Source organism: Panthera onca, chromosome X (assembly GCF_046562875.1).
Source record: "Panthera onca isolate mPanOnc1 chromosome X, mPanOnc1 haplotype 2, whole genome shotgun sequence".
Lineage (NCBI taxonomy): Eukaryota > Metazoa > Chordata > Mammalia > Carnivora > Felidae > Panthera > Panthera onca.
In genome coordinates this window covers 15,318,287-15,333,015 of record NC_138357.1, presented here as the reverse complement: position 1 = coordinate 15,333,015, position 14,729 = coordinate 15,318,287, and the positions used below count along the sequence as shown (strand labels likewise).

Here is a 14,729-nt window from a genome sequence, read left to right as displayed (position 1 = left end):
ATTTTTAAAAGTTTATTCATTTATGTTGAGAGAGAGAGAGAGAGAGAGAGAGAGAGAGGGAGTGTGCACAAGCAGGGGAGGGGCAGAGAGAAGGAGAGACAGAATCTCAAGCAGGCTTTGCACCATCAGCACAGAGCCCGATGCGGGGCTCGAACCCGCAAACTGTGAGATCATGACCTAAGCCAAGATCAAGAGTCAGATGCTCAACGGTCTGAGCCACCCAGTCGCCCAGCCGCCCAGCCGCCCAGCCGCAGTAGGATCACTCTTACCCTCTATCATCACTGTACTAAAGGATCTCAAAAGTTCCTTCAGGCCCGTCACTCTCAGTTCTGGGATTTGCAGAGCCATGATTCTTTTTTTTTTTTTTTTTTTTTTAACATTTATTTATTTTTGAGACAGAGAGAGACAGAGCATGAACAGGGGAGGGGCAGAGAGAGGGAGACACAGAATCCGAAACAGGCTCCAGGCTCTGAGCTGTCAGCACAGAGCCCGATGCGGGGCTCGAACTCACAGACCGTGAGATCATGACCTGAGCCGAAGTCGGGCGCTTAACCGACCAAGCCACCCAGGCGCCCCAACAGAGCCATGATTCTTAATCTAGGAGTCCTGCGTGTTGCAGATGACTCAATATGGTAATTGACAAGGTTCATTTGGACTCATTTTCTGAAGATTGAAGGGCCTGGGTGATGTAACAGCTAGTATTTATTCAAGGCTTCCTATGCTAAGCACTTCACTAAGTACTTTACATACATGATTCTATGTAGTCCTCAACAGTTCTATGAGCAATCTTATTTTTTTAATTAAAAAAAATTTTTTTTAAGTCATCTCTATACCCATCATGGGGCTCAAACTCATGATCCTGAAATCAGGAGTCACATACTGTACCGACTGAGCCAGCCAGGTGTCCCGATTGTCCCTGTTTTTAAAAAGAGGAGGGGTGCCTGGGGAGTTCAGTCTGTTGAATATCCGACTCTTGATTTCGGCTCAGGTTATGATCCCACAGTTTGTGGGATCAAGTCCTGCATGGGGCTCTGTGCTGACAGCATGGAACCTGCTTGGGTTTCTCTCCTCCTCTCTCTGCCAGTCCACTGCACGGGCATACTCTCTCTCTCAAAATAAATAAACATTAAAAAAATTCTTAAAAAAATAAAAAGAGGAAAGTGAGGGTCCAAGAGGTTAAATGACTTGTTTATGGTCATGCAGCTAGTAACCAGCTGTTTGATTGCAAAGCTCATATTGCCAAGCCCCTCGTTTGCTAGGGCTGCTCTAAAAACACACTACAAAATTGGGAGCTCAAACCAACAGAAATTCATTGTCTCACAGTTCTGGAGACTAGAAGTTCAAGATCAAGGCGTCAGCAGCGTTGGTTCCTTCCGAAGGTTCTGAGGGAGAACTGGTGGTTGCCAGAGGGGAGGGGTTGGGGGATGGGCAAAAATAAATGAAGGGGATTATGAGGTACAAGCTTCCAGGTATAAAAAAAAAAGTAAGTTATGGAGATGAAAAACAGAATATAGTCAATAATATTATAGTGTATCTCATTTTTATTCCATGGCCAGATTTTATGTTTTTTAGTTTTTAAGAAAAGTTCAAGCTTCTTTAAAGTTTCTTTATCTTTTTGCAGCCTGAATTCAACAAAAGTCATATTTACTTCCTCTTCAACCACGTTGATATTACTATTGCATACCACGAGGACAGTGGAAGAAATGGGGGTTTTGCGAGATTGGTTTCTGCTAGACTTGAGCCCCAAAGGTAATTAGAGAATATCTTTTTTAATTAGCTCCATTAATTTAAAAATTAATTCAGAATATGGAAGTTCTCAACTAGAATTCTCATTTTTAGGATACATGTGTGATGTCACCTCAGACATACAATTTGAAAAATCAAATAGGCAATTTATTCCCTTCTGCTTGTAGTTAGCATTTGAATACCATGTGATGTGAGAAAGAATTGACAGATCTGGAAGGGAATAGACCTACTGAGGGCATCCTTACTCTCTTCTTTACTTGCTGCCCTATGATAAAGAGCTTAGATTTCAATTTGTGCTTCTTCAGAGGACAGGTCTATTACTGGAGTCTATTAGGCAGGTATCACCTGAGTATAAGGAAGAATCTACTAACAATTAGAGTTCTCTAACTCTAATTAAATAAGCAATCCCAAGAATTAATGAGTACTGTATCCCTGGATGTTACAGAAAGAGCCTAGATGACCCAGGTGTTGGAGAGTTCATAAGTAGGCCTCCAGCATAGTGTCTGGTCCCTAGTAAGTAAGTGCTCAGTGAATTGTAAAGGACATTGGGTAACAGATTCGACAGGCGACCTTTAATGCTCCGACTCTAAGATCCTATAGGATAGATTAGTACTCTTCCATTAAGACAGGTAGACAGGGGAATATGGCACACAATGTATAAAATCATGGTCCGTTATGGGAAAAATATACAAAACCTGAAATGTTAAGATGAGGACGTTGTCCCTTGAAACTTCCGTGAGGTGTATTAAAGGAGGCACGTGTGGTAGAATTTTCTGAACACGGAGCAAGGAATTAGGAAATTTGGCTTTTTAGTCTCATCTGTCCTGGTTCCATTTTGGAAGGAAACCCTAAGTTTGTAGAAATGAGCCAGACTTCGTTATTTTTAAGGCTACTACCCTATCTTCCTTTAGGCACGGCTGTTCCGTCTGTCACACATGATGCTCAAAGAGAAAGAATAGAGAATGTGTCGTGCCAAGCTTTTGACCATGGGTAGGTTCACTTGATCTGTCGTAGGCTTAATTTCCTCATCTGTGAAAGGAGAGGGCTGAATTAGGAGTTTTTCACGTGGCCCCTGATGTGTCAAACCCTGGAAATTTTTATTGACGTGTATTTTTCTGGGGAAAAGGATCAGGGCGTGTTTTTTGAACAATAGGGAATAAACATAGCTACCAAGAGAGGCCAGGAAATACTCATCATTGTCAAGGGCAATCACCCGTGCTTTTTTTGTGTGTATGTCACTTCTGATATCTGGCAACAGAATTTTAGGACGATGGACCGTGAGGTCTATCTCAGGATGGCTGCTCATATTCAACGTCATTAGGTAGTAAACATACAAAGTATGATCATCCAGGAAGAAGCTAGTCTCATCAGCTATATGAAAATCAAACTTAAGGCTTTACGGTTATACCTCGTATTCTTAGACTCAGAGTAAAAAGCCAAGAAAATGGTTTTTTAGAGTAGCATGTATCTAGTCATTGTAAAGGTCATTTTTGTGGGCCTCTTGAGAACGAGGACTGTGTTATAATTAATTTTTTTTTTTTTAGAATTAGACAGTCTGTTCAAGGCCATAGCAGTGAGTTAGGCCTAATGGTGTTCTAAGCCTACCATCTTGTGTTGTCTTTTAGGTACTGTACCCAGCTAATTTGCCTGATGGTTACCATGGTTGATTGTTCCTTTTTCCTAGAATCACTTGCTTAATTTGGCTTCGAGAATACCATACTTCACTGATTTTCTCCTGTCTCACTAGTCGCTTATCAGTCGTCTCCTCATTTCTCCAACATCTCAATATTGGAGGGTCCCGGGACTGAGTCTTTGAACTTTTTTTCTTCTTTATATATACTTACACATTGGCAATCTTACCCTGTCTCCTGGCGTCAGAGCCCACATTGACTCTTTGATCTGTAGACTTGTATATGCAGCTGTCTACTTGACATGTTCATTTGGATGTCTAGTAGGCACTTCAAATTTAACACGGCCAGAAATGAACTTCTAATCGTTCCTCCAACCTGTTTTTCCTAGTGTCTTCTCCATCTCCGTAACTGGCAACTACATCCTTCCAGTTTCTCAGGCCCCCAAACTATGGCCACACCCTTGACTCCTCTTTATTATTCTTCATTCATACCCTATATCCATGCCAACCTTTGGCAGATAACGTGGCTCTCTTCTTAAAATATATTCAGGATCCACCACCAGTTCTCATCACCTCCACCACTATCATCTGGTCCAAGACATCATTATATCTCAAGTGAATTAGGGCAAAACCCTCGCTGGTCTCCCTGGTGCCACCCTTGACTTCCAGCAGTCTCTCCTCAGTACAGCTTGCAGAGTATTCCTTTTGAAATGTCAGCTCATGTCAGCCTTCTGCTCAGAATCTTCCAGTGACTTCCCATCTCACTTAGAGTAAAAGCCAGTTTTGAAAATGGCCTACAAGGCCTTATACAGCCCACACGCAAGGCCAGTGGTTTAAAATAGGGCTTTTACATTGATTAGAGATCTTTTTTTTTTAATATGAAATTTGTTGTCAAATTGGTTTCCATGCAACACCCAGTGCTCATCCCCACAGGTGCCCTTCTCCATGCCCATCACCCACTTTTCCCTCCCCCCACCCCCATCAACCCTCAGTTTATTCTCAGTTTTTAAGAGTCTCTTATGGTTTGGCTCCCTCCCTCTCTAACTATTTTTTCCCCTTCCCCTCCTCCATGGTCTCCTGTCTTTCTCAGGATCCACATAAGAGTGAAACATATGGTATCTGTCTTTCTCTGACTTATTTCACTCAGCATCACACTCTCCAGTTCCATCCACGTTGCTACAAAAGGCCAGATTTCATTCTTTCTCATTGCCGAGTAGTGTTCCATTATGTACATAAACCACATCTCCTTTATCCGTTCATCAGTTGATGGACATTTAGGCTCTTTCCATAATTTGGCTATTGTTGAAAGTGCTGCTGTAAACATCGGGGTCCATGTGCCCCTATGCATCAGCACTCCTGGATCCCTTGGGTCAATTCCTAGCAGTGCTGTTGCTGGGTCATAGGGTAGATCTACTTTTAATTTTTTGAGGAACCTCCACACTGTTTTCCAGAGCGGCTGCACCAGTTCGCATTCCCATGATTAGAGACCTTAATACAATTTTTGCCGCATAATCTCATTGATGTGAAATGCAGATATTTCATGTGCTGGGTTCAAGGCCCAGACTTAAACAGGGAACCTTGATATGCATTATCGTGCAGTCATTGAATTTTTTTCTGTAGATGTTATTTGTCGGTAGCCTTAACAATGATCATTTTTAAAATTCATAGCTGTTTCACAACACAATTTGGCTTTCAATGAATTCACCCTCCAAACACTTAGTAAGGACATATCATATGTCAGACACTAGGGTGACAAAAAATGAATGGGAAGAGGTGCACACGAATGGCATCCGCAATGGTGAGTGAATGGCGTTATTGCACACGTACTTCTAGAAATAACAGTCCCACAAGGATTGCATATTATTCTTTAAACAGAAGCCAAGAGATAAATTGTATGTTGAGCAAATAATTCAAAAGGGAAGCATCACTGTTTCTCTTTTTGATTTTTCCATCTCCTCTTTATTCCTCTTTTATGTTTTGCGTGATATTGCGGTCTCTTTATTCTTTTTCTTAAAGATTTTATTTTTAAGTAATCTTTACACCCAATATGGGCCTCGAATTTACAACCCGGAGATCCAGAATCATGTACTCTACCGACTGAGCCAGCCAGGTGCCCCATGAGAAGGTTCTTAGCGACACATTTTCTCTTGCTATCTGAAAGTAGAGCGTTCCTCTGAAAGCTTTTGGAAGTCGAAATGTCAAAAGCGAAGAAGCAATTGCCATTCATTTATACGGAAAATTTTGTGAGCATTTCCAGACTCCCCAAATCCCCTTTCTTAGGCTTTTCTGATACCTTAAGGCACATCTTGCTAATGGATGCACAACATAAGCCAAGATAAAGCGCAGATGCTCACACAGTTCAGAGCTCTGGGGGCTTGATGTCGAAATGTCGAGTGTAGTTCCCCAGGAAGGAGCTGGGCGGCGCCACTCTCGCTACTGGGTGGGAGGGGAACTGCCTCTCTAATGGCTCCCTGCAACACCAACACTGAATGCGCTTTTTGATTTTTCAGAAAAGTGAAAATCCTCTTCGGATTTCTCTCACTTAGTGAAAACAGGTACTAATGGAGGTCTTTCGTAAAAGCGAAGTGGCATAAAGTGAGCTTTGGAAAAGCAGGGGATACCTGTTTGATGTGTTGGGCAGTATATTGACTCTTATTTGAGTGTTAGGGACATTTAGAAACAAGGCTATTTTTTTTTTTTTTTAAGTAGGCTTCATGCCCAGCAGGCTTGAACTCATGCCCCTGAGATCAAGACCTGAGCTGAGATCAAGAGTTGGACGCTTAAGCAACTGAGCCACCCTGGTGCCCCAAAACAAAAGTATTTAAAATCATAAAGTTTTGGGGTGCCTGGGTGACTCAGTCGGTTAAGTGTCCAGCTTCAGCTCAGGTCATGATCTCACACTCTGTGAGTTTGAGCCCTGCGTCGGACTCTGTGCTTAGCAGCTCAGAGCCTGGAGCCTGCTTCGGATTCTGTGTCTCCCTCTCTCTCTGCCCCTCCCCTGCTCATGCTCTGTCTCTCTCTGTCTCAAAAAAAAAATAAAAAACATTAAAAAAATAAAATCATAAAGTTTTAAATACTAATTATAATGAAAGGCAAATTTTTTCAACCTGCTACTGTTACATTCCTGAATAGCCATGAATTGGAAATTTACAACGGTAGTTTGGTATAAAAATTACTTTCTCTTTCTTACCCCCTTCTTTCTTAGCTATAAGCATTCAGGTGAAGGCCGCCTAGCCTGTAATGGACCCCCTATGGAAATTCCTGAAGAACATACAGAGAAGTTTAATGTAACCTACACTTACTCTGTGCAATTTGAAGTAAGTATTCCACGCCATCATCTTACTTTTGTTCCAAATCAGGTACATAACTATCATATACTTCATTAATATTAAAGCCTTAATTTTGATCATCAGGGTTGTATAACCCAGCCAAAAGCCCGAGAAAGTAGGTAAGGTCTTTACATTCAAACCATTCAGAGGACCATCCTTAAAGGAATATCTGTATTAAATCTGCCACATTTCAGGTACCGTGCCAGGTAATTTACTTTCTCCTACTTCCTCAGAGGTTTGAAGGAAGTACGTGGGAAACTGGAGGGGTGTTGCCTGGGCTTGGCAGGTTGCTCAAGTGGGACCTGAAAGGAAGAGTATGTTGTGGAAGAGACAGAGGATAGGATATGTAGTGAGAAGAGCATCCATATTGGGCTCAGACTGACCTGTGGTTCAAATTGAGGCTTGGCCACTTACTGGCCGCGTGAGCTTAGGTAAGTCGTGGGATCTCAGGCTCGATTTCTTCTCTGGGCATTTGTTCCTCGTTTTCAGAATATATAAAGACCTTAGCATTGCACAGAATAGGTCCTCAACATATGGCCTTCATTATTGTTTCTACACATTTAATTCTTCTTTTGTAAGTAGCTATTTTTATGAAGTGGTGTGTATCTTCGGTGGCTAGACAGACGTACAGACTGACTATTAACAGTCTGGTGAATAATCTAACAGCTCTCTGATGCCCGTGTTTCCCAAAGGTTTTTCTGCAAACTGGTTGCTTCACATTTTATTTATTTTTGCTTTATATTTTCTTTTCTTCATATTTATTTTAAATTCATTTATTTTGACAGAGAGAGGGAGGGGCAGAATCCCAAGCAGGCTCAGCAGGGCTCGGTGCGGCCTCGAACTCATGATCTGTGAGATCACGACCGGAGCCAAGATCAAGAGTCAGACGCTCAACCGACTGAGTCACCCAGGCGCCCCTTATTTTTGCTTTGTGTTTTAAAGGGTGTTAGGTGAGAAAAGGGTCCTGCGATGAGGTTACTTTGGAGAATGCTAGGTCAAGCAATGTTAAAACAATGCATTGAGAGTATTCATTATGTTAAAAAACACTGAATTTTCAAAAGATAATTATAATACTTAGCATTTCATAGACCATGGCAGAACTCATGGGGATATAATGTTCTTTAGAATATACAAGGGAAACACTGCACGTGGTGCCAAAAAATATACGATTTTGTGCAAATGAGACATTTACATGTGCTGTTTTCACTTCATGTGTACATCATGGATGTCTTTCCGTGTCAGTAGAGTCACATCCTTTTTATTTTTTAATTTTTAAAGATTTTTTTTTGATTAGAAAAATTTCTTTATTGTTTATTCCTTTTTTGAGAGAGAGACACACACAGAGCATGAGCGGGGGGCAGGCAGAGAGAGAGGGAGACACAGAATCTGAAGCAAGGTCCACGCTCTGAGCCGTCAGCGCAGAGCCCGACGCGGGCCTCGAACTCACAAACTGAGATCATGACCTGAGCCAAAGTTGGATGCTTAACTGACTGAGCTACCAGGTGCCCCTATTTTTTAATTTTTAATATTTATTTTTATTTTAGAGAGAGTGCATCAGTCAGGGAGAGGGGTAGAGGGAGACAGAGAGAGAGAGAGAGAGAGAGAGCGCGCAGATCTTAAGCAGGCTCCGTGCTCAGTGCGGAGCCCATGTGGGGGCTCAATCCCACGACCCTGGGATCATGAGCTGAGCTAAAAATGAAGAGTCAGATACTCAGCCGACTGAGCCACCCAGGCGCCCCAGAGTCCCATCCTTTTTTTTAATTTTTATTAAAAAATTTTTTTTAATGTTTATTTTTTACACAGAGAGAGAGAGAGGGAGAGAATGAGTGGGGGAGGGGCAGAGAGAGAGAGGGAGACACAGAATCCGAAGCAGGCTCCAGGCTCTGAGCTGTCAGCACAGAGCCCGACGTGGGGCTTGAACCCACAAAAAGTGGGATCATGACCCGAGCTGAAGTCGAACACCCAACCGACTGAGCCACCCAGGCACCCCCCCCATTCTTTTTTTAATTTACTGCATACTACATTTAATGTGTAGGCCATGGTTGACTTATTTAGTGCTTCATTGAGAAAAACAACCCAAATGTCTAATTTTTAATTTAGAAACGGTGCTTTAATGAACATTCTTATGTTTCTTCTTGTGTGATTATTTCCTAAAGTTCAATTCCCAGCACCAGGATTATGTAGGTAAAAGGGTGTGCAGATTTCGAGAACACATTGCCAAATTCTTGTCCAGAGAAGTTGCTGGGCCCGAGGATGTGCTGTTTCCTTACATACTCAGCAGTGCTAGGTTTTTGTCAATATTTTAAAATTTTGCTTCAGAGTTTTATTTTATTTATTTTTTAACATTTATTTTGACATTTATTGAGAGAGGCAGAGAGAGTGCGAGCGGGGAAGGGGCAGAGAGAGAGGGAGGCAGAGAATCCCAAGCAGGCTCTGCACTGTCAGCACGGAATCCCATGCGGGGCTCGAACTCACAAAACCGTGAGATCATAACCTGAGCCCTGACCAAGAGCCGTCCTGTGCTTCCAAATTTTAATTCTGTGACTATACCAAAGGGAGATCGATTCATATTAAGCAAACCCCTAATTGTCCAATGTATAAACCAGAATCCCGATTTATTAATTTACATGGAAAAATATGAGTGCCAGGGACCACACCATTCGTGTTAGCTGGTTAGCACATCTGCCTGTGATAACGATATATGAGAAAGCAAATAGAAATAGAATAGCATAAATAGAAAGTTTGTTGGTGAGCCTAGGACCCCAGAGCAAAAGGAAGTGGGTATTAAAACATGATATTCATGGCCCTCTAGTCCTCTGCTTGCCCATGGACCAGATGTTTATATTCATGGGCTGGGTACTCTTAGTCCTGGACAGTATTACAGGTGTTTCATCGAAAGATTAACTTGGGGGCTTTCCTTTTATAGGGAAAGCTTTTTAAGACTATATAGATTTATGCATTTCTCTTTTTATTTTTTTTAAGGCAATATCTCATATTTTTGAGTCGGCTTTGATCATACTCGATTTGGTGTAAATGACTTATTTCTTAAAGCTTTAGATGTGCTTTCTTGAGACCAAGCCCTAATCACATTATTGGGGATTAGGTCTCAAATTTCTTCAAACATTTACAAATTGTGCTCAGCTTGTGTCATTTCTATACATGACCTGCCAGCCATTACAACATGATTTTTTCCTAATCTCAGTCTGAAAGCAATCGTATCTTAGGGCTGCCTTGCTTTTGTCCCTATGTATCACCTATGTGGTTATATCCATTTTATAAATGAGGCTACTGAAGCCCAGTGAGGTGGGGTAATTTTCTCAGGATCATTGCTGGCGGGAGGCGCAAGTGATATTCAAACTGTCTGGCCCCCAAACTCATAGCTTTTCTGCTATACCATTCTGGCTTTCCGTATTAAAGGTCTATTATATCTTCTGTCCACAGAGTTGCTCTAAAGAAAATGAGAAACGTTTATATTAGAAATGCGTGTGTGTGCTTTGGATCATCTGGCTAGAGGTCAGGATTACTTGAGCCTACATCCTGCGGTTTACGCAAAGTACAATCGGTGAAAACAGGCAATTTACTAGTCCAATATGGTCAGCCTTCTGATCTCTGGATGAAATACAGAAGTGTAATCTGGGAGAAGGAATGGAATACACCCTGAAGAAATTAAAATAACTTTCCCTAATGATTGAGAACATTATTAAAAGTCTAAGTTATTATCAGAAGTTGATCAGGGGCACCTGGGTGGCTCAGTCAGTTGGGCGTCCGACTTCAGCTCAGGTCATGATGGGTCTCATGGTCAGTGAGTTTGAGCCCCGAGATGGGCTCTGTGCTGACAGCTCGGAGCCTGGAGCCTGCTTCAAATTCTTTGTCTTCTCTCTCTGCCCCTCCTCTGCTCACATGCTGTCTCTCTCTCTCTCTCTGTCTCTCTGAAAAATAATAAATAAACATTAAAAAAATTAAAAGAAGATGATCAAAGAACTGAAGCCCTTCTACATTTTTATCACTTATTCGTCAGCTATACACATTTAACTGTAGTGGCACGCCTGGCTGGCTCAGTCAGTAGAGCCTGCAATTCTTGATCTCAGGGTGGTGAGTTCAAGCCTTGCTTTGGGCATGGAGCGTACTTAAATTAAAAAAAAAAATTAAATGTAGGAACTTTTATGCTTGCTGTAAAAGCCAAGGGAACGCACATCTAAATTGAAGTTCAGATTCACACCGGGAGCCTCCACGGTATGGAGCTAGTGGACTGTCTGCCTGTCAGGAAGCAACTGTGGCTACCGACCGAGCTGAAGCTCAAGTTCAGATGCAGCTGTACCAAATGGGGGAATTTGGGGGAAGTCACGTTATTTGGGGTTAGGGCTCAATCCCTTGGTCCTTAACACGCCTACTCTTGGAAGCTTTTCCAGAAGAGGGAATTCTTTCCCTCTCCTTGAAACTCACTTAGGGTTCTTAGGAGGCCCTTGGCCTCAATAAGTGGCATGGTGCAAAGGCCCAGACGCGCCTGAGTTTGAAAACTGGTGCTGACGTTTATTAGCTGTGTGAACTTCCTCATCTGTAAAATGGGGATAAAATCATCACCTCCGGTGATTATTCTGGGGTATGTGAGCTCACATAAAACGTTTAGCACCGTACCTAGCCTGTAGTAGGCACACGATCCTTTCCATTCCTTCTTGCGGACACAGGAGCACTTGATTTACAGGTGTCTCACACAGCAGCGTGAGATTGTGCGGTGAGAAAACACCACGCCGCCATAGTCTGTATCTGAACACCAGCGCGTTGCCGTTGTAGGCGGGGGCGAGCATAAGGAAGCGTGCTGTTACACATCTCTGGTGCTGTTCATTTTATGGTCTTGAGTTGAAAAATGCTTTCTTAACCCGGTGATAATGATGCACATCAACCCTTCCCAAAGTGCACTCCCTAGAACACGAGTCAGTCAAGTTTGGAAAATGCTGCTTTCTACGACTTCATTTCTGAGCTTCCCAAAGCACATGAGTGAAATATGTAAAAGTCTCCTAATGAAGAAATCTTTTGACTGAGTCTAACTCAGTCAACCACACTTGACTCTGGAGTACTCTTGTGGAGTAAAATCTATATTGCATCGTGGCTCCCACTTGGGGTGTCTCAAGTGTCCATGGTGGTTGCATCTTAGAGTACCTCACAAAATCTTATTGAAACCACAACAGAGCTTGAGTTTTCCGCCGACAAATAAGAGGCAAACCTTCATATGTTGGTAACTGTAATATAAAAGAACTGAAATCGCATTATAGCGTAGGAAGGATTTTGTCAGTTAGCTGGGTTGATATTATTTATTGAATTGCTTCAGTGGTAATAACTACTTGGAGTGGAAATTGAACGTGAATTTGAAAATCGCTATTTTTCAACCTCCAATTAAGTAATCGATTCAGGCCGATAGTATCAATGGATGTTAAAATCGGAGATGAACGAGCGTTAGGAAAGCTGGTTGTTCTCACAGTGGGAGAGTGTCACCCCACGCATGACTTGCTAATTGCAAATGGGAAAATATAAAAATAAGTGAGTGGATAAGGAAATAAATGAACACGAGTTCGTATCAGTATCTCTGACCATAATGCAGCACTACAGCGTTTGGGCTAGCCCTCTCCCCTTGCTGACTGCTAACTTCTTTCTCTGATGCTGAGAAATATGGCCCCCATCTTCTATAATGTGTTGATTTATTTGTTTTTTTAAAAAATTTTTTTGATGTTTATTTATTTTTGTGTGTGTGAGAGAGAGACACAGAGTGCGAGTGGGAGAGGGGCATAGAGAGAGAGAGAGAGAGAGAGAGACACAGAATCTGAAGCAGGCTCCAGGCTCCAAGCTGTTAGCACAGAGTCCGATGCAGGGCTCGAACCCATGAACCGTGAGACTGTGACCTGAGCCGAAGTTGGACGCTCAACCAACTGAGCCACCCAGGCACTCCTGATTTATGTGTTCAGTCCTAGCATACATGTAGTGTCAAAACTGATAACCCATACCCCTGTGAGAGATTAATTAATTAATTAATTAATTTATAAATGGGAAATTCTGATACTTGCTGATTTTTTAAAATATATTTTTAATGTTTATTTTTGAGAGAGGGAGACAGAGCACAAGCAGGGGAGGGGCAGAGACAGAGGGAGACAGAGTCGGAAGCAGGCTCCAGGTTCTGAGGGGTCAGCACAGAGCCCGACTCGGGGCTCGAACTCACTGATCATGAGATCACAACCTGAGCCAAAGTCAGATGCTTAACTGGCTGAGCCACCCAGGGGCGCCGAGAAACAAATTTATTAACTGGAATGCAGTGTTTCTATAGCACTCATTTTAGTAAAGAAATACCTTGTGGTTTTTTTTTTTTTAATCTTTTTTTTTTTTTTTTTTTAATTTTTTTTTTTTTTTTTTAACGTTTTTTTTTTATTTATTTTTGAGACAGAGAGAGACAGAGCATGAACGGGGGAGGGGCAGAGAGAGAGGGAGACACAGAATCGGAAGCAGGCTCCAGGCTCTGAGCCATCAGCCCAGAGCCTGACGCGGGGCTCGAACTCACGGACCGCGAGATCGTGACCTGGCTGAAGTCGGACGCTTAACCGACTGCGCCACCCAGGCGCCCCTTTTTTTTAATCTTTGAAAGCCAGCTCATATTTCACACAGCTCATCTCACTTAGGACTAGCCACATTTCAGGTGCTGGATAGCCACATGTGACTAGGGGCCACTACCTTGGCAAAGATCTACACCTCCGTGCTTCCTGGGAATTTCCCCTCGGGTCCACGCTTCCGCGTGTTTCCCCCCCTTCCTGCTGCTTCTCACTTTCAGTACAGAAAATCTCACCAGGTCTTGTGACACGGATGGATTCCAGGCCCTTGGCTGGATGAACTACACTGTCTCACCCCGTGCGGACTGCGGAAGGCTTCCATGTACCTCTGGCACACGGGTCGTTCTCGGGGTCAGTGGGGGAGGGGCAGGCACAATCCCGACGCAGGGATGGGGCAGGGAGATATGGACAGGAAGCCACACCCCATGCATACGTCAAACCACTTACAGGTGTCAGGACCATGCAGCAGCTGGGGCCCTCGACCACCTGAGACCTCCTTGAACCTCCTCGACAGCCACCTGCAAACTGCTGTTTGGAAGCAGAGCTCACGGTCATCGGTGAGGTTGTGGGCCTCAGCCCCTGGTCAGGCAGCTACTGGCTACAGAAAGGTCCAGAGGCGGTATAGTGTTTAGTTACAATTCTTTCCGGGTTTTTAATTAAGCGTCTTGTGGGGCACCTGGGTGGCTCAGTCGGTTGAGCGTCTGTCTCTTGATTTTGGCTCGGGTCACGATCCCGGGGTCGTGAGATCGAGCCCTGCGTCAGGCTCCACCTGAGCTTGGAGCTTGCTTAAGAGTCTTGCTCCCGCTGCCCCTCCCCCACACTAGTTCACGCGCTCTCTTTCTCTCTCTCTCTCTCTAAAAAAAAGAAAGCATCTTGTGTATTTTATGTTTTCAGAAAATGATTCATGTTCCCAAATGGGTATACAGTTTGGAGTGTATATAACAAATATGTTCAGAAGTTATTGAAGGATGGGTCATAAAGATTAATATCTGAGTGAAGACCTTTTATTCATACATTTATATGACAGGTATTTGTCGAGTGCCTACTATATGCCTAGCCTGGGAATTTTTATTAAGTAACTTCTTTACCTTCATTTTTCACAATAGTCCTCTGAAAGCAGGTACTGTTTTAAAACTCCACTTTATAGAAAAGAAAACCGAGGGGCACGTGGGTGGCTCGGTCGGTTGAGCGTCCAACTCTTGGTTTCAGCTCAGGTCATGGTCTCACAGTTCGTGAGGTCGAGCCCCGCATGGGGCTCTGTGCCGATAGCGCGGAGCCTGCTTGGGATTCTCTCTCTCTCTCTCTCCCCTCTCTCTGCCCTTCCCCCACTCTCGCTTTCCCAAAATAAAGAAATAAACTTAAAAAGAAATAAAAACTGAGACCCATAGAGGGAAAGCCACTTGCCAAATGGCTTTTACAAATGTAAAGGATTAT

General features: G+C 43.1%; 1 protein-coding gene across 1 annotated transcript in view; it reads left to right on the top strand.

Annotated features, from left to right (window-relative positions):
• LOC145714371 (transmembrane 9 superfamily member 2-like) overlaps positions 1-14,729 on the top strand; it is an 87,806-nt gene that overhangs the window by 32,665 nt on the left and 40,412 nt on the right. The window contains 2 exon segments of the mRNA XM_081793866.1: positions 1,622-1,749; positions 6,582-6,693. Of these exon segments, the coding sequence (XP_081649992.1) occupies positions 1,622-1,749; positions 6,582-6,693 (240 nt within the window).